Raw genomic sequence first — 23,779 nt, forward strand, 5'->3', positions numbered from 1 at the left:
GGTAGGAAAACCAGAACAGAAAGTGAAAAGAATTCAGTTTCAATCTGCCTCTTGCCCCGCCATTATTAGACCGAGCCGACAAATTAAAAACCAAAACGAGAGTTATCACTGTACTGGGTGTTGCAGCAGGATCAGGATCCAGCACGGGTCTGCCTTGGCACTTGCCTGCCCTTCTCAGTGGTTGTATCTTCACAGATCATTGTTGGCGTAGCTTGGAATGAATGGACACTTTGATCATTTTGATTTTAGTCAGTTTATACTTCAACCGTCACCTTTAAGTGGGGACAGTGTCACTCTCCTTCAAGGAAGAACTGTACCTGTGGTCGTGGAGCTCTTGAGAACTTCAGGGTGCTTCTCCAAGGGAGTGGTTATCAGTAACCGTGGGGTCTGAGTGGCAACACAGAGGCAGATGGGTACCCGGTTTCAGTGCTGATAATGAGCTGAACAGCTGACTGCCTGCTGCCCTTCCATTGTTCACACCAAGAAAAACATGATACCTTCCCATTCTCCTTGTTGTTTTATAGGTGCATTATTGCAATGGGCCTGGACAACAAGCCAGTGCCTCCCAAGAAAAAGATGGAGGAGGACCGTGAGGAAAATCCTGTGGGTTCCGGGGCAGATGGAGTGTGCATTGGAGATGGAGTGTGCATTGAGCCAGGTAAAGAGCAGCATTGAACAGAAAGATTCAGTGTTAGTGATCTCACCATGTGTGGAAGCAAATGTCCAAACTATGGAGGACAAAAAGAGAAGCAGGGGATGAAAAACGGGAGAGTAGGATTCTGTGGGTCTGGGATTGCGGGCCTCGGCCTTTGCCTGGGGCTTCCTCTCTGAGGACACCTGGTGCGAGGAGTGTGGCGATGCCTGTGTCTGGGTGATAAAATCAGTGGGGCTTCTTTGGGCCAAGCACCAGGACGAGAGGGTTTTGCCGGAGCCAAGGAAGTGAGTAAGGAAGGTCTGAGAGGCTGCAACAGGAGCCTGAGGGCGATGGGAAAGCAGGAGGGAAGTGGGGCACAGCGCAGGGACAGCCGTGAGGGGGGAGAATGGCAGCAGGCGAGGACAGGTAGAGCAGGAGGAGGGACCGGGGTGGGTGTGGGCAGGGAGACGGCCAGTCTGAGGGGAGCTCCAGTGCGGGGGAGTGAAGAGAAGATGGCGGCTGCAGGGGCAGGCCGTGGGCAAGGTGCTGCTGCCTGCTCCGAGGTGGGTGGCAGGGGAGGACGGACTGGGGAGGGGGGAGGCTCAGTGCTGGGCGCAGGAGGGGAGGGAAGGTGGGAAGAGCACGTAGCAGCAAAAGGTCAGCAAGATGCAGCGCTAGCTGAAGTGTTCTGGTCTCCTCTCCTCTGTTGCCAGGGGCCGTGCAGGGCTCTGTTCCCTAAGGCTCTTTCCCGCCCCCTCTCCACCACAGTGCCCCAGGCACCGCTCAGGGGACACCTGCCCCAACCTCCAGGTCCTGGCTTGTCTGAGCCTTTGTTCCTCTGCCCCAGGCCTACCAGCCCTCCTTTCGTGCCTCCTCTGCTCCGACCCCCCCGGACCATCGTCCTTTCCCCTTACTGACCGCTCCCCTTGCCTGTTGTAGCTAGCTGACCTTCCCCCTCTGCTTGAGGCCCACCTCCTTTCTGTCGGCAGATTTAAAAAGAAAGACCGGAGAGAGGCTGCCCTTGCTGAAAGTCTGCCCGAGGGGCGTTTCTTGTGGCAGGCCAATGCAATATTTCTGGTATCAAACGGTGCGTGGCAGCTCCACCTGCACGCCCAGGATGTGCCACCTCGGGCCGGTCCCTGTTGCTGTCGGGGACTCTGCCTGCCCCCGCGGGAGAGGCGGTGGGCTCAGCTCTTATGATAAAGCCTTCTTCAGAGTGAGTCAGATTTAGAGAGGGATCTAAATTCCTACTTCCTATTCCTATTTTTACTTTCATAATTCCGCAGTGCTGCTGCTACTCAGCTTCCTCATTAGTCCCCCTGGATCTGTGTTTGGCATTAATCAAGCCTTTTTCCTTCAGCAGGGGGGCACCTTTCTGACAGTTGCCTAAGGAGGCCTCACTTCCAACAATGCAGTTGGAATCGCAAGTGATTTTGAACACAGAAAAAAAAAAATCTCCTTATTCCCTTAATTCTCATTGTCTGGGTAACCGTTTATCTGCCTAATTGGTTCTGCATCAGGTACTCTTGATTTCTGTCCCTGGCATCTGTCCCTTCAGTATTTTAAAAGCACCGATCGAAAGAAGAAGGGGTGGGCAATAAAATGGGAAAGGTGAGAAGTGATGGCCACGAGGGACAGACAGCTGGTGTGTCAGCGGTGGCAGCTCTCCGGCACAGTTGGGTTTGTTGCCTCTCTGCTGCACGCGCAGTGAGCTGGTGGTGGCAGAGGAATTACTGAATTTCACAGGGAAATCACTGACATCGCTACGCGCTGGTGCCTGGGGTTGCAGCCGCTGCAGCTTGGCTGGGCAGGGGAGGATTCTGTAATGCGTACGCGTGGGGCCAGTCTTTACTACAGATGTGAGCAGAGCTGTCTGTCAGCTACTACAGCTTGTCAGGCTCGTGGCCTGGGACGGAATCCAGACCGTGTTGGGGTGAAAATGGCAATTCTGTTGTCAGCTTCATTTGTCTGAGGATTTCACCTGGGAGCTGAAGGAGGTACCAGAGCAGTGCCATGACAGAATGTTCCTCCGCAGCACCCTTTGGCTGGATTGATTTAATTCATTCAGTTTGTAAGCCACTTCTTTGCTGATTAGCCACGTCAATCCACATGTGTCTTTTTTTGTGCTGCAGTAGATTACCTTTCTCCAGCTTTCTCTGTTGCTTGCATTTTTCATTCGTTGCAAGAGGATTTTCTCCTGTCATAAGAGACTGTCTTGCATTTTATTTCCGAGTTTGCCCAGTTCTCAGTTTTTCTACTCCTGTCAGTGGCTAATCGTTCTGATTGTTGTTTTTAATGTATTGATCATACTTGATGCATCATTCAGTAGCTTTACTGCATTTTTGCTATGCTATTTATGAGGAATACGATGCTTTTTTATGATAATGTGCTCTTATTCTTCCTGTCGGTGGTCGTAGATTCTCTCATGGCGTTAAAAAGACTGAGCAAATGCAAAGGCAAAAGGAGATTGATGAAGTTAAGCTCTGCCTGCTTAAATAGAACTTTATTAGTTGTGAATTCCGTCTCACCGTATGATTCTTGTATTTTAGAGTATGATGAAGATATTGAAGCAGAAGAGAGACAGATTGATGGTCAAATGAATGGAACATCAGAGTCACCCTCAGGTGATAAAAAACCCGACTTGGACATTGCAAAGGAGAGTGAAACCGCATCAGAGAAGGCATTGGAAGTCTCTGACAGTGAGAAGGATGAAGATGATGGATACTCTGACAGTGACTTCCAGGACGATGAACAAGGTTAGTTTATTTCATACTGAGGCTTAGAGAAGTTGACCTGATGCATGTTTTACATTTTGTGCATGTTTTACATCTTGTGCGTGCCTGGTACATATGTTAAGGGGAAAAGACAGGAAAACACATGCAATTCCTTCTGAACTGGAAAAAGGTAGCTGTTTTATCTGTGGTTAATTCGACCATCCATCACTGAAATACGGCAAAACCCACGGGCAGTGTAAGGGTGTGGCAGCTCACAGCAGACTTTGCTGAACTATTGAGGTGCAGAAATGGAGATGGAGCCAGTTGGCAAATTAGCTCTAAATACTTGGGCAGATCAGCACTTTGTGTCAGCGGTCACTGACGTCCGAGACCACTGACACCTTCTGAGGATACGCCCTTTTATCTGAGAAGCCCCCGGCACACCCGATGTGCCTCCTGGTGGTTTAGCAGTGCTGTCTTTAATGGCCCTGAGCAGCCAGAACCTCGGCGGCGTCCCCTGGCGCACCGCTGGCCCGTGCTGGCCGAGGGAGGAGATGCCGTCAGCTCAGCTCTCCCTGCTGCCTGCGTGGGATTATCTTCATCAATAATCCCATGGAAAACTCGCAGGCAATTTCTCATGTCTTCAGTGAACAGCAGCATTCCATTCACCATGTCGTGAGTAAGTCGGAACTGATCTGCCTTTTCCTTGTGGCAGTGTTTTAGTTCTCTCTTAACTTTTCTCCTCTATGGCTTTGTTAGATCCTGAGCTGACTTCTGTGCCTCTCGCTTGTCATCATGTACCAGGATTTCTCCATTTCCTGCTCTTTCAAAATCAATTACTTCATATTCCTTACATTTGACCGTCCTAATGTGCAAACCGTTTCTCGAGTTAAATGGAAACATTACTTTCACATTTGTATTTCTAGGTGAATTAAGCAATGGTAATATTAAGCAATACAGCTCTTTGTGAAAAGGTTGCAGCTGCAAGAAAGATCCAGTCTTTTTATAGAAAGTAAAAAGTCCACCAGAAATTCCAGTTAGGTTTGAAACATCCTTGCTTATAAACGCATTGCAGCGATCAAAAAGAATCTTAATTTTTGTTCTCTCATGATAATCAGAAATAGCTTGTGATTCAGGAATAATCAGTACAATTAAGCATTCTTTTCTGCTTGTTAGTGCATGGCATTATGAACTTCTCTGTGACTTCACTCAGCTGCCTCTCAAGCTCTAGCAGTGTGTGATGATCATTCATTCCTCTTTCCTATTTGTTCATTTTTGATATTTTCCCCTTTGTAATGAAATCTTGCTACTTTTTTTTTCCCCACCACTGAACAGAAGAGGTGGAGAGAAGGGATGAAAAAGATGTGGGTTTCTCCCAACTGAGATGTAATAATAAATTTATGAAAAATAAGTATTAATTGGTAATTTTGAGGGCAAGAAGAGCTTTCTGCTTGAATGAAGGACTCTCTGAAAATACTATAGGTGGAAATATTTCAAGCAACATTAGCAGCAACTACTAGTTCCATTTTTTTAGGCGATTGGTAAAGTGCCTAATAGCTCTCCACAGTGGAAGATGTTTCTGGATATTCATGATTGAAAACGTTTTTCTTTAATTCCACACCACTGTTTTTAGTTATGCCTTTTTGCACATCCTTAAGCTGGTCTTTTCCGTTCTTCATATTTACAAATTCTCCAAGACAACATGACCCCATTTCATTGTTGCTAGCTTCAGCTTTCATCTGCTTGTGTGCTGAAATTCCACATGCTCTGTACATTTATTGTGCTTTGAGATCATCTGCCGAGCCTTGCACCTGTAGTTTTTTCAAAGAGAACTCGCTTCAACTTAAGCATGTGTGTGTTAGAGTTGGTAGACCAGGATTTTGGATAGCAAGCTTTTGGGCATGGATGCTATGTTTCTGTGTTTCAGCAATCAGTACCCGAATCCTCTTGTGAGCTCTGAGTGCTGCTTTGGCAGAAATAACACGCTAATAGTAATGGGATCTGGATCTTTATGAGTACGTGCTGTGGACAGATTTTGTCTCACCTTAGTTCAGCATATCATGACACGTGTTCAAGAGGGTCTGAAGCTGTTGGGCCCCTTGGGTCAGTTCAGCCAGCATACAGAGCTGAGAATGAAATCCAGATAGCCGAGGTGCCACAGATGTGACTTTTGCATCCAATATTATGAGTTGGACATAAATAAAGAGCGTGTAAGAGGGACCTTGGCATTCAAATCCCTGTGGACCATAAGCCAGTGAGTGAATTGGGGAGAATGGCTGACAGTTCCCCTGGTGCAGTGTGTAATCTGCACGTTGGAGTGGTTCTGTCTCTGAACTGTTTGTACTCCTGTCAGCGCCTGGGAGCGATGGTGTTTCCCGGGACTCTAAACGTACCTCCCGTCAGAACAGAGGCGCGAGTCCGGGGCAGGCTGGAGGTGCCAGAGTCGTTGCCAGGCGGTGGCTGCCCAGTCGTTTGTGCCTCAGGTCCGTGGCAGCAGATGCTGGAGGCCGAACCTCCACCGCCCGTGGCCCCGCGCGCTGCTCTGCTGCCCGTGGCTGTGGAATGAGCGTGCGCCTCCGCGGCTTCTCAGGGCGAGGCAGCATCCTCACAGCACCGCTGCAGCGAGCTGGCAGGGGGCGAGGGCTCTGCGCCTCCCCCTTTGCTAATTCTAAGGAAAATTGCGGAGTTTTATTGATTTGCTGGTCTGGCCCTATACAGGGCAGTCCACTGATTTAGAATGGCAGTTCCCATTCAAACACAGCTTCTTTGTTCTTGTTTTAATTAATTAATGGGAGTCGTTGACATATTTTAGGGAATTTTTAGCTTCCATGTTTGAGGTTTTTTTAAAAGCAGTCCTGCAAAGTTATTGTAATGCACTGCAGATGAGTTGGATATTTTAAAATATTACCAAAAATTGCAGCGAGCCTTTCTGAGGCTGAAGCAGATGAAGAAGAAAAGACAAACCCAGAAGATCTAACAGCGAGGGAAGACGCTGGAACTCTTGATGAAGATACAACATCAGTACAGCGTCAGGTTCCTGAAGTTCCTGGGGAGCTCAAACAGGCTGTGGCAGTAGCAAGTCTGCTCGAGGAAGACAAGGAAAGGGATGCAAGCAGTAGGGGGGACAATGGGGAGGATCTCAGGCCATCGGAAAGCAGCGTGTTGGAAGCAGCTGACAGCGATGAGGAGGGTCCTGACAGTGACGAGGGGAGCGGTGAGTACAGACCCTCTGCCCGGCTGTGGGTGACCAGTGCACGCCAGGGTGCCTGTCTGCCTTCACAGCAGGTCCTGGCGCAGCACGGGGGAGGCAGTTCTGGGCTGTTTCCAGGCTGCTAGAATACTCTCTTGGCTGTGAGCTAAACACCCACCCAGAACGTGGCCTTGCCTTATTGTTTCTTTTCTAGTGTTTCCAGCGTAAGGCTTTGACCGTTGTTTTTCACTCCAGTAGCTGGGTTTCGCATGTCATGCAATTATTATGAAATCCAAACGTGATTGATTACCTGTAGGAGAGTCTGTATGCCAGGTTGGGGGAATCTGTTGATAATGATCCAAAAAGAAACCAAAAATTACTGTGTGAATCACAGTGCAGCAGATGAAGATCAAAACTGTGTCAGTTGATCCATGGTTGTGTTGCTTCACTGTGTCGTGGATTTTTTGGGGAGGAGCAAATCAAATGGTTGTGCGAGGCCTCATTTTTACTGTTGATAAAATGGGCATCTTGCAGTTTCATCCTTACCTGTATGGGTAAGGGGCAATTAATAAAAGGTTGGCCACAAGAGCAAGGCTTTGCCTTATTGTATCTGGAAGGGGAAAAAATGTAAGCCCTTGCTTTGCGATGTCATCCAGGTCACAGGGGAATGTCCTGGGTGCTGTTAAATCAGGCAGCATAAAAGAACAGCTGTCTGCACTGGTGCTGGCGTACAGGAGAGCCACAGGCCATGGTAGATGAAATTTTCAGTTGTCTCTTTGTGTGCTGGATTTGCAGTGGAATGCAGAATGCATTCCCTTTATTTTAACAGAAGGCTTTGGTTCTGTTTCTGTTGCTTTCAGTTCACTGCAGTGCATCTAAGATAGTCTTGTGTGGCATAAACAATTGGAATGCTGCTGCTTAGTGCTCTGCAAGGCAGTTGCTGCTGGGTTACTTTGACTGTCTTGTGCGTTGCTTTTGTTTTGGTTTGCATTCAGAATTGAGACAGTAAAGACAGTAACGTGCTGTTCATTGAGTAATGCTGAAGCCTCCAAAGATGTTTGGCTCCGGAACCCCTCTCTTGTGTGAAAGAAACTTCAGTTTAGGCACTTTCACCACTAGGCTCTTCAACACTAGAGTTGAGCAAGGACTACTGAAGAAGAACCTTACAAACCTAGAGGACAGAATGTTATGCTGTATCAATGGAATGTGTCAAGCTAGTGATCTGGTCCTGAGCTGGCCTAAGAAAAGAGTGTTGTTCTTTATTAGCACGATTCCTGTGTGCTTACATCCAACACACACGGTTTCATGGCTCTAGGCTTGAACAGAGATCCTCTATCCAGTACAGACAGATAGTCCGAATGGTAAGTAGGTAACGGCGTTTGATCCTTAGTCCAGTCCTGTTCACCTCTGCTGCCAGGAGACTACCTGAGATTCAGGGATGGTGCAGGTCAAGGAAGGACAAGAAAAACCATTGAATCCTAAAAATGATAGATAGGAACGACCTCCTAATTTGCATAGTGATTTGTCCCTGTCTACCTGGGGGTTATCTAGGTAAATTCTATAGCAAGGAAAGAATTGTCAAGAAACAGAGTGTAGAGCAATGAAAGAATTGGCTCTCAGTCCATTCTTGAGCCTCCAAGGGTCATTCTCAGGGTGGTGTTGAGAGGAGGATGATAGGCACTGTTCTGTTTTGTCCTGCTGAGACCCATCTGACAGGGTTTTTCCTAACCGGTGCTGTCATTAGCAGTGCAGAACTAATTTATTGGAGAAAATTGTATACGCTGAAGAAAGCAAAAGGTGCAGAGTGCTCCTCTGGGGTGGTTCAGATGTAGGCTGAGTCCAGGCAGATCACGACGGGTGGTGTGACAGGGTCTGTCAGAAGCGTGGAAGTACCTGGGGTGGGCTCCTGCTGCGCATTTTCTGATCTCGCTGCACTCTTTGTGACAAGGAGATATTGCCAGTCCCAAGAGAGAGAATTATTGTCAGCGGTGTTTGTCACCCTGCCCTAGGCTCGGTGTTTCGAAAGACTGCCAGTTCTGTTTTGTCAGATGTATGACTTGACTGTGAAGCATCACAAGCATTGCATTTACAGAGCAGAAAATACTTCTCCACTTATTTTTAGATAAGTGTAGGTCTTCACACACTGAAGTTGGGGAACTGAGGAACCATCAGAACTGTAGTTGGGAGCTTAACATAGACCTTTTTTTTAAGAAAAAGTATTGATAGAACAGTAACAAATTTATGTCTATAAAACAATATTGTTGCTCCCATGTTGAACCCCCCTTCAGACCGCCTGACAAAAGCAATCTCACCGTTGTGAAAATGTTGTGGAAGACTGCTGCTCTACGGTTCAGTAGATGCCCCTGCATGAATTTTCCCTTGGATTTTTCGTGGTTGTCTCCATTTGGTTTTAATCTACCTGAATTATTGCTGGTGAAGATTGACATGGCTCCAATCGGGTCTGCCCTAACATTTCAAATTTTAAACCAAGCTGAGGCAGCTGGATGAGTTCTGCTCCCCTTTCGCTTTTTAATGGCTTCTCTTTCCGGCTTCCTCTTTTGTAACTTTGTGGTAGTTCTTGAAGATTGCAGTCCAGTCCGGGTGAAAACAGCAACGGCAGCTGGACATGGTGATCACATGAATTCTGAACCTGATGACTCCTGTCCAGATGTGGAAGAAGAGGTCATATCAAGTGGGGAGTATGATGCCAGTGAAGGTGAGGTTGGCTGTTGAGCAGGGATGAAATCTAATTAATCTGAAGTCTTTTTCTAGAAGTGCTTGCCCTTTCCCTTTCCTTTCTAGTCTATCAAACGCTACGTCTGCTCTTTCCTAACTCGTATAAAATTTGGTGTTGACTCGCTGGCTTCTGTAGTCATGTGTAGTTAACCTGTATCACAGTAAATAACTGCTTTGTTGGTAGCTGTAATGGTCCTAGGTAAAGAATGCAGGCCATGAAAAACTGGCTGCCAGTCAAGAAAACAGCTGTGGAAGGCAGGAGCCTAGCAAGTTTCCCTTTGCTTGCAGGGAGTTTGGGGGCTCCTGGGGAGGCAAATGTCCAGGACAGGCAGGGTGGGACTGGCAGATGAGGAGGGAAGCTGAGCTGCAGCCTCCATCTCCGTGCTGTGCCCCGTTTGTCTCCCAAGCTCATCCCCCGGTGAGCAGTTGGCCTAATCGGCAGTGAGCTTGGTCTTGGTTCCCTCCAAGAACCTTTCTGGTCCCTGCACCCTGAGCCGTTCATTGCTGGGAGCCGTCCTGGAAGGTCACCTTAAGCTTCTACTCCCCAGCAGCAGTGAGTCTGAAAAGCGAAGAAACCCACAGGTTAAAACTGACTTCAGTCTGCACTGCTGCTCTTCCTTTTCCTTCTGCCATCCTCTAAGGGTCTAGCAGCTGGCAGGAACAGGCCATCTCTATTGTTTTTAAATTGCTAGTTGTGCACGTTCTTTACTTTGGCACATGAATCCAGGGTGTTCAAAGTTTGTTTTTCTGGTCAGCTGGGAGCCTTTTGACCTCCTTCCTCTATGTAGCCTAAGAGCACACTCTTGTAAGGTGTGTTGTCTTTCATCTGGAGAGTGTATACAGGAGGCTGGAGGTTCCTTCTCGTCTCTGGGGATAGTTCAGAGGGCAGGCAGAGCTGTCAGAGTTGAAAGATGGTCATGCGTCGGCATTTTGGCTTAAACTAGTTATGCCAGGCGTCAGAACAGCAGCACTAGAAATGTAGTCAGAGCAAAGGTGCATGATGAGAAGTAGCACAGCAAGCTTTCTTCTTGTCACCATGCTGATGTCCCCTCATTGCTTGGGAGAGGTAGCCTCTTTAATAATAACCCTGTAAAACAGCCTTAACACTAACACAATTCTCAATTAAACTATTGTTTTTATTATTTTTTAATAGCACCAGATGGAACATTCTTGGCAGAAGGAACAAGAACACTTGATGTGCAGGAAGCAGAAGAAAAAGTGTCACAAGAAGGGCAGAGGGTAGAGGAAACTCAAGCACTTGAGAAGGCAGATTTTATTGAAGAGGAAGGAGAATTTTGCACCAAAGAGGCAGGAGAAGAAGTAGAATGGGTGGGAGATTTGCTGCCGCAGGAGGAAATCCTGGCTGTGCTGCAGGCAGAGGGTCAGCTTGTGGTGGAGGAATCTGCTCCTGAAGAGAGTGCCATGGCAGAAGGACATCCTAAAAGACAGGTGACAGGGAAAGGAAGGGAGCTTGGCACAGAGCTGGCACGTGGGGAACAGGATGTTCTGGTGGAGGGGATGGAGAGCGAGGCAGATCTCGAAGAGCAGGAAACTGGGGAAGAGGAGCTGTCAGGGGGAGGGGATAACCTTGGCCGGGAGGAAGGCAGAATGCAGCCCGAGGGGCTGGGGGGAGCTGAAGACCTCTCTGAGAGTGATGACGAGGACACTGAGATAGAAGAGTCAGAGGGTGAGGAGAAGCTGGAGGAGGGAGAACTTGAAGAGAAAGACGTGAGAGGTGCTGTGTCTGCAGGAGACGAGAACCTGGAGGAGGGAGAACGTGGGAAAGTTGTGGGGAGTGCTGTGTCTGAGAGAGAGGAAAACCTGGATAAGGGAGAATTTGAAGCAAAAGATATGGGCAGTGCAGTGTCTGAGGGAGAGGAGAACATGGAGGAGGAAGAATTTGAGAAAGAGCTGGGGACTGCTCTCTTTGAGGGAGAGAAGGAACTAGAGGAGGGAGAACTTGAAGAGAAAGATGTGAGAAATGTTGTGTCTGCAGGAGAGGAGAACTTGGAGGTGGAAGAATTTGACGTGAAAGATATAGGGAGTACTGTGTCTGAGGGAGAGGAGAAGCTGGAAGAGAGAAATTTTGAAGTGAAAGACATGGGCAGTGCTGTCTGTGCAGGAGAGGAGAATGCGGAGGAGGGAGAATTTGAAGGGAAAGTCATGGGGAGTGATGTGTTTGAGGGAGAGGAGAAGCTGGATAACAGAGAATTAGAAGATAAAGACATGGGCAGTGCTGTGTCTGCAGGAGAGGAGAACCTGGAGGAGGGAGAATATGACATGAAAGATATTGGGAGTGCTGTGTCTGAGGGACAGGAGGAGCTGGAGGAGGCAGAATTCAAAGGGAAAGACATGGTCAGTGCTGTGTCTGACGGAGAGAAGAAGCTGGAGGAGGAAGAATTTGAGAAAGATGTGGGGACTGCTCACTTTGAGGGAGAGAAGGACCTAGAGGAGGGAGAACTTGAAGAGAAAGACGTGAGAGGTGTTGTGCCTGCAGGAGAGGAGAAGCTGAAGGAGGGAGAATTTGAGGAGAAACACATGGGGAGTGCTGTGTCTGACGGAGAGGAGAACCTGGAAGAGGGAGAATTTAAAGGGAAAGACATGGGGAGTGCAGTGTTTGAGGGAGAGGAGAAGCTTGAAAAGGGAGAATTTGAAGATAAAGACATGGGCAGTGCTGTGTCTGCGGGTGAGGGTGACCTGAAGGAGGAAGAATCTGAAGTGAAAGACATGGGCAGTGCTGTGTGTGCAGGAGAGGAGAACCTGGAGGAGGGAGAATTTGAAGGGAAAGACATGGGGAGTGATGTGTCTGAGAGAGAGGAGAAGCTGGAGGAGGGAAAATTTGGGAAAGACGTGGGCAGTGCTGTGTTTGAGGGACAGGGGGACCTAGAGGAGGGGGAACTTGAAGAGAAAGACGTGAGAGGTGTTTTGACTGCAGGAGAGGAGAAGCTGAAGGAGGGAGAATTTGAAGATAAAGGAATGGGCAGAGCTGTGTCTGCGGGTGAGGGGGACCTAAAGGAGGAAGAATCTGAAGTTGTAGACATGGGCAGTTCAGTGTCTGAGGGACAGGAGAATCTGGAGGAGGCAGAATTCGAAGGGAAAGACATGGTCAGTGCGGTGTCTACGGGTGAGGGGGACCTGAAGGAGGAAGAATCTGAAGTGAAAGACATGCGCAGTGCTGTGTGTGCAGGAGAGGAGAACCTGGAGGAGGGAGAATTTGAGGAGAAACACATGGGGAGTGATGTGTCTGAGGGAGAGGAGAAGCTGGAGAAGGAAGAACTTGGGGAAGATTTGGGGAGTACTGTGTGTGAGGGAGAGGAGAAGCTGGAGGAGGAAGAATATGAAGGAGAAGTGATGGGCAGTGCTGTGTCTGCGAGAGAGGGGGACCTAAAGGAGGAAGAATGTGAAGTTGTAGACACGGGCAGTTCAGTGTCTGAGGGACAGGAGAATCTGGAGGAGGCAGAATTCGAAGGGAAAGACATGGTCAGTGCTGTGTCTCAGGGAGAGGGTGAAATGGAGGAGGAAGAATCTGTAGTGAAATACATGGGCAGTGCTGTGTCTGAGGGAGAGGAGAACCTGGAAAAGGGAGAATTTGAAGATAAAGACATGGGCAGTGCTGTGTCTGCGGGTGAGGGGGACCTGAAGGAGGAAGAATCTGAAGTGAAAGACATGGGCAGTGCTGTGTGTGCAGGAGAAGAGAACCTAGAGGAGGGAGAATTTGAAGGGAAAGACATGGGGAGTGATGTGTCTGAGGGAGAGGAGAAGCTGGAGAAGGAAGAACTTGGGGAAGATTTGGGGAGTACTCTGTGTGAGGGAGAGGAGAAGCTGGAGGAGGAAGAATTTGAAGGAGAAGTGATGGGCAGTGCTGTGTCTGCGAGAGAGGGGGACCTAAAGGAGGAAGAATGTGAAGTTGTAGACATGGGCAGTTCAGTGTCTGAGGGACAGGAGAATCTGGAGGAGGCAGAATTCGAAGGGAAAGACATGGTCAGTGCGGTGTCTCAGGGAGAGGGTGACATGGAGGAGGAAGAATCTGTAGTGAAAGACATGGGCAGTGCTGTGTCTGAGGGAGAGGAGAACCTGGAGGAGGAAGAATTTGAGAAAGACATGGGGACTGCTCTCTTTGAGGGAGAGAAGGACCTAGAGGAGGGAGAACTTGAAGAGAAAGACGTGAGAGGTGTTGTGTCTGCTGGAGAGGAGAACGTGGAGGAGGGAGAATATGACATGAAAGATATGGGGAGTGCTGTGTCTGAAGGAGAGGAGAAGGTGGAAAAGGGCGAATTTGAAGGGAAAGTCATGGGCAGTGCTGTGTCTACAAGAGATGGCGACATGGAGGAGGAGGAATCTGTAGTGAAAGACATGGGCAGTGCTAAGTCTGAGGGAAAAGAGCAGCTTGAAAAGGGAGAATTTGAAGATAAAGACATGGACAGTGCTGTGTCTGTGGGTGAGGGGGACCTGAAGGAGGAAGGATTAGAAGTGAAAGACGTGGGCAGTGCTGTGTTTGAGGTACAGGAGGAACTAGAGGAGCGAGAACTAGAAGAGAAAGACGTGAGAGGTGTTGTGTCTGCAGGAGAGGAGAAGCTGGAGGAGGGAGAATTTGGGAAAGACATGGGGAGTGCTGTGTCTGAGGGACAGGAGGAGCTGCAGGAGGCACAGTTCGAAGGGAGAGACATGGTCAGTGCTGTGTCTCAGGGAGAGGGTGACATGGAGATGGAAGAATCTGTAGTGATAGACGTGGGGAGTGCTGTGTCTGAGCAAGAGGAGAACCTGGAAGAGAGAAAATTTGAAGTGAAAGACATGGGGAGTGCTGTGTCTCAAAGAGAAGAAAAGCTTGAAAAGGGAGAATTTGAAGGCAAAGTCATGGGGAGTGCTGTCTTTGAGGGAGAGGAGAAGCTGGAAAACAGAGAATTTGAAGATAAAGACATGGGCAGTATTGTGTCTGCAGGAGAGGAGAAGCTGGAGGAGGGAAAATTTGCGAAAGACATGGGCAGTGATACGTCTGAGGTAGAGCAGGACCTAGAGGAGGGAAAACTAGAAGAGAAACATCTGACATGTGTTGTTTCTGCAGGAGAGGAGAGGCTGGAGGAGGGAGAATCTGAAGTGAAAGACATGGGCAGTGCTGTTTGTGCAGGAGAGGAGAACCTGGAGGAGGGAGAATTTGAAGGGAAAGACATGGGGAGTGATGTGTCTGAGAGAGAGGAGAAGCTGGAGGAGGGAGAATTTGGGAAAGACATTGGGAGTGCTGTGTCTGAGGGACAGGAGAAGGTGGAAAAGGGCAAATTTGAAGGGAAAGTCATGGGCAGTGCTGTGTCTACAAGAGATGGCGACATGGAGGAGGAGGAATCTGTAGTGAAAGACATGGGCAGTGCTGTGTCTGAGGGAGAGGAGAAGCTTGAAAAGGGAGAATTTGAAGATAAAGACATGGGCAGTGCTGTGTCTACAAGAGATGGGAACATGGAGGAGGAGGAATCTGTAGTGAAAGACATGGGCAGTGCTCTGTCTGAGGGAAAAGAGCAGCTTGAAAAGGGAGAATTTGAAGATAAAGACATGGACAGTGCTGTGTCTGTGGGTGAGGGGGACCTGAAGGAGGAAGAATTAGAAGTGAATGACATGGGCAGTGCTGTGTTTGAGGGACAGGAGAAGGTGGAAAAGTGCGAATTTGAAGGGAAAGTCATGGGCAGTGCTGTGTCTACAAGAGATGGGAACATGGAGGAGGAAGAATCTGTAGTGAAATACATGGGCAGTGCTGTGTCTGAGGGAGAGGAGAACCTGGAAAAGGGAGAATTTGAAGATAAAGACATGGGCAGTGCTGTGTCTGCGGGTGAGGGGGACCTGAAGGAGGAAGAATCTGAAGTGAAAGACATGGGCAGTGCTGTGTCTGAGGGAGAGGGGGAACTTCAGGAGGTAGAATTTGAAGTGAAAGATATGAGGAGTGCTTTGTCTGAGGGAGAGGAGAACCTGGAAGAGGGAGAATTTGAAGGGAAAGTAATGGGGAGTACTCTGTTTGATGGGGAGGAGAAGCTTGAAAAGGGAGAATTTGAAGATAAAGACATGGGCAGTGCTGTGTCTGCGGGTGAGGGGGACCTGAAGGAGGAAGAATCTGAATTGAAAGACATGCGCAGTGCTGTGTGTGCAGGAGAAGAGAACCTGGAGGAGGCAGAATTTGAAGGGAAAGACATGGGGAGTGATGTGTCTGAGAGAGAGGAGAAGCTGGAGGAGGGAAAATTTGGGAAAGACGTGGGCAGTGCTGTGTTTGAGGGACAGGGGGACCTAGAGGAGGGAGAACTTGAAGAGAAAGACGTGAGAGGTGTTGTGTCTGCAGGAGAGGAGAAGCTGAAGGAGGGAGAATTTGAAGATAAAGGAATGGGCAGAGCTGTGTCTGCGGGTGAGGGGGACCTAAAGGAGGAAGAATCTGAAGTTGTAGACATGGGCAGTTCAGTGTCTGAGGGACAGGAGAATCTGGAGGAGGCAGAATTCGAAGAGAAAGACACGGTCAGTGCGGTGTCTCAGGGAGAGGGTGACATGGAGGAGGAAGAATCTGTAGTGAAAGACATGGGGAGTGCTGTGTCTGAGGGAGAGGAGAAGCTGGAGAAGGAAGAACTTGGGAAAGATTTGGGGAGTACTGTCTGTGAGGGAGAGGAGAATCTGGAGGAGGAAGAATTTGAAGGAGAAGTGATGGGCAGTCCTGTGTCTGCGAGAGAGGGGGACCTAAAGGAGGAAGAATGTGAAGTTGTAGACATGGGCAGTTCAGTGTCTGAGGGACAGGAGAATCTGGAGGAGGCAGAATTCGAAGGGAAAGACATGGTCAGTGCTGTGTCAGAGGGAGAGGGTGACATGGAGGAAGAAGTATCTCTAGTGAAAGACATGGGCAGTGCTGTGTCTGAGGGAGAGGAGAAGCTTGAAAAGGGAGAATTTGAGAAAGACATGGGGACTGCTCTCTTTGAGGGAGAGAAGGACCTAGAGCAGAGAGAACTTGAAGAGAAAGACGTGAGAGGTGTTGTGCCTGTAGGAGAGGAGAAGCTGAAGGAGGGAGAATTTGAGGAGAAACACATGGGGAGTGCTGTGTCTGAGAGAGAGGAGAACCTGGAAGAAGGAGAATTTGAAGGGAAAGTCATGGGGAGTGATGTGTTTGAGGGAGAGGAGAAGATTGAAAAGGGCGAATTTGATGATAAATACATGGGCAGTGCTGTGTGTGCAGGAGAGGAGAACCTGGAGGAGGGAGAATTTGAAGGGAAAGACATGGGGAGTGATGTGTCTGAGAGAGAGAAGCTGGAGGAGGGAAAATTTGGGAAAGACGTGGGCATTAATGTATTTGAGGTACAGGGGGACCTTGAGGAGGGAGAACTCGAAGAGAAAGATGTGAGAGGTGTTGTGTCTGCAGGAGAGGAGAAATTGGAGGAGGGAGAATTTGGGAAAGACATGGGGAGTGCTGTGTCTGAGGGACAGGAGGAGCTGGAGGAGGCAGAATTAGAAGGGAAAGACATGGTCAGTGCTGTGTCTCAGGGAGAGGGTGACATGGAGGAGGAAGAATCTGTAGTGAAAGACATGGGGAGTGCTGTGTCTGAGGGAGAGGGGGAACTTCAGGAGGTAGAATTTGAAGTGAAAGATATGAGGAGTGCTTTGTCTGAGGGAGAGGAGAACCTGGAAGAGGGAGAATTTGAAGGGAAAGTAATGGGGAGTGCTGTGTTTGATGGGGAGGAGAAGCTTGAAAAGGGAGAATTTGAAGATAAAGACATGGGCAGTGCTGTGTCTGCGGGTGAGGGGGACCTGAAGGAGGAAGAATCTGAAGTGAAAGACATGGGCAGTGCTGTGTGTGCAGGAGAAGAGAACCTGGAGGAGGGAGAATTTGAAGGGAAAGACATGGGGAGTGATGTGTCTGAGGGAGAGGAGAAGCTGGAGAAGGAAGAACTTGGGGAAGATTTGGGGAGTACTCTGTGTGAGGGAGAGGAGAATCTGGAGGAGGAAGAATTTGAAGGAGAAGTGATGGGCAGTGCTGTGTCTGCGAGAGAGGGGGACCTAAAGGAGGAAGAATGTGAAGTTGTAGACATGGGCAGTTCAGTGTCTGAGGGACAGGAGAATCTGGAGGAGGCAGAATTCGAAGGGAAAGACATGGTCAGTGCTGTGTCTCAGGGAGAGGGTGACATGGAGGAGGAAGAATCTGTAGTGAAAGACATGGGGAGTGCTGTGTCTGAGGGAGAGGAGAACCTGGAGGAGGAAGAATTTGAGAAAGACATGGGGACTGCTCTCTTTGAGGGAGAGAAGGACCTAGAGGAGGGAGAACTTGAAGAGAACGACGTGAGAGGTGTTGTGCCTGCAGGAGAAGAGAAGGTGGAGGAGGGAGAATTTGGGAAAGACGTGGGCAGTGCTGTGTTTGAGGGACAGGAGGAGCTGCAGGAGGCACAGTTCGAAGGGAGAGACATGGTCAGTGCTGTGTCTCAGGGAGAGGGTGACATGGAGATGGAAGAATCTGTAGTGATAGACATGGGGAGTGCTGTGTCTGAGCAAGAGGAGAACCTGGAAGAGAGAAAATTTGAAGTGAAAGACATGGGGAGTGCTGTGTCTGAAAGAGAAGAAAAGCTTGAAAAGGGAGAATTTGAAGGCAAAGTCATGGGGAGTGCTGTGTTTGAGGGAGAGGAGAAGCTGGGAAAGAGAGAATTTGAAGATATAGACATGGGGAGTGTTCTGTCTGAAGGAGAGGCGAAGCTGGAGGAGAGAGAATTTGAAGGCAAAGACGTGACTGGTGTTATGTCTGAGGCAGAGGAGAAGCTGGAGGAGGGAGAATTTGAAGGGAAAGATGTGGGCAGTGCTGTGTCTGAGGGAGAGCGGGACCCAGAGGAGGGAGCATTTGTAGGGATAGACTTAGTACCGATTGAGCTTTCTGATGAAGAGGAGGACATGCAGGACAGAGGTTTCAGAAGGCAGTTCATGTTGGGTGGAGCCCCTGAGGGAGAGGAGGAGGGAGCAAGGGAATTTTTTCCGGGAAGGACGTTGTGATGATTCTGGTGTCGGGGGGAGATGACCATGCAGATGGAGTATGTTCAGGGAAGGATGTTGTGGCTGGTGCTGTGTCTGAGAGAGAGGAGGACCTGGAGGAGGGAGGATTTGAAGGGAAAGAGGTTGTGGTAGGAGCTCTGTCTGAGTGAGAGGACACAGAAGAGGGAGAATTTGTGGGGGAGAGCTGTGTGGAGCAACGTCCTTTGGAGAGCAGCCGATGGCAGAAACATCCCTGAGCCAGAGCCGAGGGGGAGCCGAGGCCAGAGCGGGCGGGGTGAAAGCTGAGGGGGATCAGCCAGACCTCTGTGACAACAGGGGAGAGGGGGGTAGTGCAGGGAGAGCTGCTGAGAACACGAGCACAGTAAGGACAGTCCCCTGGAGGCAACCCAGATGCCCTGGGAGCTGCTGGCAGGGCCAGAGGAGCAGCAGCCCCGTGAGGTGAGTCCTGCGTGGGTCAGCTGCTGCCCCGCGCCCGGTCGAGTCCCCGGGCTCGTCCCTGCCAGAGGCAGCGGGTGCAGCACTTGGTCCCGTTCCTTACACTTCCCTTAAGTATCTGCTACTGGCCACTGGGTAGGGGATGGTAAATCCCTTGGAGTGGCAGCTTCTACCCCCTTCCCTGTTCCCAAAATCTCCTTGCAAATGCCTTAGTTCTGGTGCTACGCTGGCGGCCCCTCAGCCCCTCGCCCCTTGCGGAGCAGCTCCCGCCACCCAGCAGTGCAGCCCCAGGTCAAGGGCAGCACCGGCTCCTCTGCTTGCTCTGGCAGCTGCTCTTAGTAAATCTCTTACAGTGGTGTATCAGTAGCTCAAAGCTTAGCGTGTTTTTTGTAAAGCTAATGTTTTTCTCGTCGTTTTGTAGGATGTTAGAAGCCCAGACGCGGTTGTCGCGCCCTCAGTACAGGCCCAGGATGGGGAAGAAACTCTCCCCTAAGCTTCTTCTGCTGCTGCCTCAGTGCTCTGTCCCGCAACATTTACACAAAATGCTGCATATTTGTGCCGGTCGGGAGCAGCTTCTCGGTGTGGAGCAGACAACTGAAATGAGCCAACCCACGAACCATCACTCCCTCGTGCTCATGAAGACCATAACTGCAAGGATTATTCCACAGCTGTCAGGCTCGCTTTCCTAAAACACAGGAATGTTGGACTGGCTGAACCTCCCTTCCTTCCCTGGGCACCGCTTGCTTCTGCCGGCTGTTGGGTGGGGGGGTGAGGGTAGATGTGCTTTCTGTGCTTGTGTTGTTGTGGAATAAGAGGTTTCACGTTTGTGTCCATCCGTGTCTGCGTGCTGACTGCATTGTTCTGTCCGTCATCTGCGTCTCGTCTGCGGACGTTTTGCTGAGAGCCGGGGCTGTCTTCGCTGCAGCGCAGGGCCCCGGCACACGTTGGTGCTTTGCTTCCGACGAGCGCATCGGGGGCAGCTCAGCAGAGATGGGGGACGGCCGGTCCCGGGGGCGGCAGTGCCCTTGCCCGGGGGTCTTTAGGTTGGGGGCTGCCTCCACCCCACGCTGCAGGCAAGCGACCCTCGGGCGTGTGCCGGAGGGCTGTGCTCTCCTCGGGGACCCGGGCGTGTCGCTGGCCACACTCCAGGGACCGCCCGGGACTTGGAATCGTTGAGAGCTCTTAAATCCGAACAACTCCGGTTCACATTTATAAATGGTTCAAGCCCAGCCTTTTGCTTCTGCTGGGCTCAGGCGGGAATAGCTCCCCGGGCCCACGGAGTCAGTGCGGGCTCTGCAGGAGGGGTGGTCGGTGTAAAGGGTTCCAGCCCAGCGCTGGCTGTGATCTCCGCTGCCGGAGCCCCCCCAGCTCTCGCGCAGCCCCGGGGCCCCCGCGAGACCCCTCCAGCCCCTGGCACCTGGCAGGCGTTGCTCGGTGGCTGCAGGATGCTCTGCCCCGGCACGGCGGGGCCGTCACCGTGTGTGCAGGTTGGGCAACGGGGCTGAAACGAGCGGGATTTTGGGTGGATTTGACACGAAGTCACTGAGGATCAGTCTACATGGGAGAGGAACTTTCAATGTGATCAAGTAATCGATGTTTGTTCCCTCCTGTGCTGAAGACGGTTGCATTTGTGTTTTCAGTCCAGAGTTTATCTCTGCTTTCTAACTGAATATTTGTGCTGCTGACGCCGTGTCACACAGATCCCCTGCAAAGCAAATGCCTCTGGCTTGTGGGCATGACTGTGCGGAAGCCGCTGGCCAGTGCACGTGGGTGATGCAGTTCAGGGGCCACGGGTGACCGGTGGCAGAGGGGGGAGCACAGGACTCTGCCTTGGCAGGGAGTCCCCGGGAGGGTCAGGATTAAAGCTGAGGCTGCGCTTAGGCAGGCCCCGAGCTGCACTGGCTCATCTGAGCGGCTTCACTGAGCGCAGGAAGAATATGCTCGAGGTGGGAGGGTTGATTCCCCCGGTGCAGGCCAGTGCCGGAGCCATCTGCACGGCCTCTGCGCGCGCTCAGACAATCCTCTCGCTCTACAAACCGGGAGAGGGGTCCCAGCTCCAGCCGGGCTACGTGCTGTGCCCGGGAGCCGCAGCCCCCCAGGAGCCCCGAGTGGCCCCGTCCCATGTCCCCAGGGCTGCGGCTGAGCCCCGGTCCTTCCCTTCCAGGGCCCAGGGCTCTTTTTGGGGGTAGAGACACCTTTAGAGAACCCCGGCACTGGGAGCGTGCTGGAGGGGCTGGAGGGGCGGGTGGGTTGGCAGCGGCAGCAGACAGCTTCACTAGTGCCGCTCGGCCTTGGGGGAGAGCAGGCGAGTGGGGAACCACGAGGCAGCCGATCTGCTGAGGCGCTCGGGCTGCAGGAGCCCCGGAGCACCAGGCAAGGCCCAGATGGACGGTGCAGTAGTGGCTGGAGGGAACTGGAAAGCTGACAATTCCTTATTTAAAGTACTTATATGGCACTTGTGCATACGAATTTAGCAATTTGGGAAATCAATCCTTTGTTTAGGAACGGATTGACTCATACAAGTTCTTGTATTGCTCTAAAAACCACATTTCAAATACTCTGGTTTTATATAGAGATCGGGAAAAAAAAAGATCAGATTTCCCAAGAACACTCCACAATTTCTGAGCTCATACTGTATTGGTGAAATCATGTTTTCTCTCATGCTTCCTTCTGACAGCCACATTTACAGGATGGATACAGGCAGAAACCACCCGGACTCCACCCTGAGAGCTCACCCCTCTGCCATACCAGACGGTTTCCCCCCGCTCACGTATTCACCTTTTTCCTCCCTTTTGGACACGCTGGCAATGCCACGGGCAGCTGCTTGGCACAGCGCAGCTGCAGGGCGATGTGAGCCTGACTCATGCCTTGGACACTGTGCGTTGAAGGACAACAAAAGCCCTGTAAGAGTTAACAGAAGAACACACTACTCCCATTACTGTAGTAACTCAAGGTGCTGGGGGGGTGTCCTGGGGGCTCTGGAGGTAGGGCTGCCCGGTGCCCGTGCCCAGGGAGTCTGTCTCCTTCCCCCTCCCCTCCCCAGCTCTCACTTTACTCCTGGGCCGGCCCTGGCCAGGCCCAGCTCCAGCTGGCCAGGAGCACACACACAACCCCCCGGGCATCCAGCGGGCAGGAGAAACCCCAACACCTGCCCAAGGGCCTCACTCCTCACGGGTGACCCCAGTACTGACCTCAGCCGGGCCCCAGCTGGAGCAGAGGCTGCACCTCCAGAGACCAACATGGCCGCCCGGCAGCCCCGTGCCCAGCACTGCAGCTCCCAGCATGCCCCGGGAACCAACATGGCCGCCCGGCAGCCCCGTGCCCAGCACTGCAGCTCCCAGCATGCCCCGGGAACCAACATGGCCGCCCAGCAGCCCCGTGCCCAGCACTGCAGCTCCCAGCATGCCCCGGGGCGCCGGTTCCCGCGGTCTGACCCTGCGGGGACACCGTCCCCCGGCCCGGCCCCACCCCCCAGCCCCATGGCCGCCTCCCCGGGCTGCTCCGCAGTGAGAAATGCTGGTGAGGAGCCGAGCAGAGGGGCAGAGCGGGAGGAGGGTGGAGGGGAAGGGGACAGCGGGGGCAGGAAGAAAGAGAGTGGTGAGCCTCAGGACGGAGGGACAGAGAGAGGAGAAGGGCAGGAAGGAGGACAGAGGGACGGACAGACTCGCAGGGCGAGTGAGCGGGCCGGGGGGCGAGAGACAGCGAAGGCACCAGGAGAGTGGAGGGACAGAGACAGGGGACGGGGAGCAGCAGAGAGGGACGGAGGGGAAAGGGTGAGAGGGAAGAGCAAGGGAGAGGCAGGGGCAGAGAGCAGGGCACAGAGCAAGACAAGATGGAAACTGTCCCTAGAGACCGAGAAACAGGGTGTGGGTCAGGACAAGGGGCAGAGAAGGACAGAACAGCGATGGCCTCCGGGATGGAGACGGAGGAAGAGCGGAAGGGGATGGGGGGCAGGACAGAGGCCCAGAGAGAGGGCCCAGGCAGCTGAGCAGGGGAGACAGTGGGGAGAGAGGGGACAGGCTGCAGGAGACAGAGGAAAAATAAGGCCAGGAAGCAGCACGTGGTGACAGAAAAAAAGAGAAGGACAGGGGGAGGGAGAGAGATGTGGAGAAAGGAAGAAACTAGCAACAGGCTGTATCACGTCTGTAAACTGTGGCGAAGCTGTTGAGGGTGCCAGTTGCCTGCAGGGATACTGAATGTTGTGTGTAATCTATAATTTTTAATGTACTACAGAGCGAGTAATCCAAACTTGTTTTCACAGATTTGAACGATAAACCGTAAGCTCTTGATCCAGCGTAGCATAAAACAGACCTGCACCTGTTACTCGGAGCTGCTGTACTTGAACTTTTTTCTCGGAGTTACCGATGAAATGCTACATCTAGTGCCAAAGGAAGAGAACTTCCTGCTCACGCTCCGTGCAATTAAACTGTGGGCAAAACATGAATAAGGTGATTGTTCATCATCTTTAAGCTTTTCAGAGACACCTCACGCTGAAAAAATAAGACCATTGGAAGTACTTCAGCTTTGGATAGCCATTTAAGTGACAGTTTTCAAGCGAATACCTGTTCTTTAGTTTAGATTCAAGGTCTGTGCGTGGGGTGGAGTGGGTGTGTCTTTTAATGGGGGTAGAGTGGGGAGAAGAGGGGAGTGCCTACAAGACAAGGTGCTTTATTGCTTATCAGGAACCTGACTGCAGACGATAAAAAAGCCAAGTTAAGTATAAAAGCCTGATCCATAAGGAATAAGAAAGCATTGTTTGCACATGTGGCTAGAGCAAGTGCTAGAAGAATGGCAGAACTTTTTTCTTAAGGGAAGTTGGAGTGAAGCAGTAGCTGTAGCAGTGTAGGCAAATTTCAGAGTAGCAGTATTTTGGGGAGTGGTGTGGGAATGATCCTTTTTCTCATCGCTGTTAAGGACCAACAGTTTTGGCCTCATGGCACTGCAATAACAACTGGACTTTTGAGGCTGAGGTGTACTGAGTATTCTATAGTTTGTGAAGTCGGTGCTGCAGATCTGAAGGAATATCCTTGGGTATTGAAAGACTGCAGGCGAACTGCAGTGTATGTGCTCCAGGACATGGCA

General features: G+C 51.0%; 1 protein-coding gene across 1 annotated transcript in view; it reads left to right on the plus strand.

The window, feature by feature from the left end:
• The window catches only part of LOC141971175 (uncharacterized), a 46,323-nt gene that overhangs the window by 7,834 nt on the left and 14,710 nt on the right, over positions 1–23,779 (plus strand). Inside the window, exons 4-8 of the mRNA XM_074928337.1 lie at positions 525–658; positions 3,184–3,390; positions 6,269–6,562; positions 9,114–9,254; positions 10,428–10,961. Coding sequence (XP_074784438.1) covers positions 525–658; positions 3,184–3,390; positions 6,269–6,562; positions 9,114–9,254; positions 10,428–10,961 — 1,310 coding nt within the window. The remainder of the gene's footprint in view (positions 1–524; positions 659–3,183; positions 3,391–6,268; positions 6,563–9,113; positions 9,255–10,427; positions 10,962–23,779) is intronic.

This window comes from Athene noctua, chromosome 28, assembly GCF_965140245.1.
Source record: "Athene noctua chromosome 28, bAthNoc1.hap1.1, whole genome shotgun sequence".
Classification (NCBI taxonomy): Eukaryota; Metazoa; Chordata; class Aves; order Strigiformes; family Strigidae; genus Athene; species Athene noctua.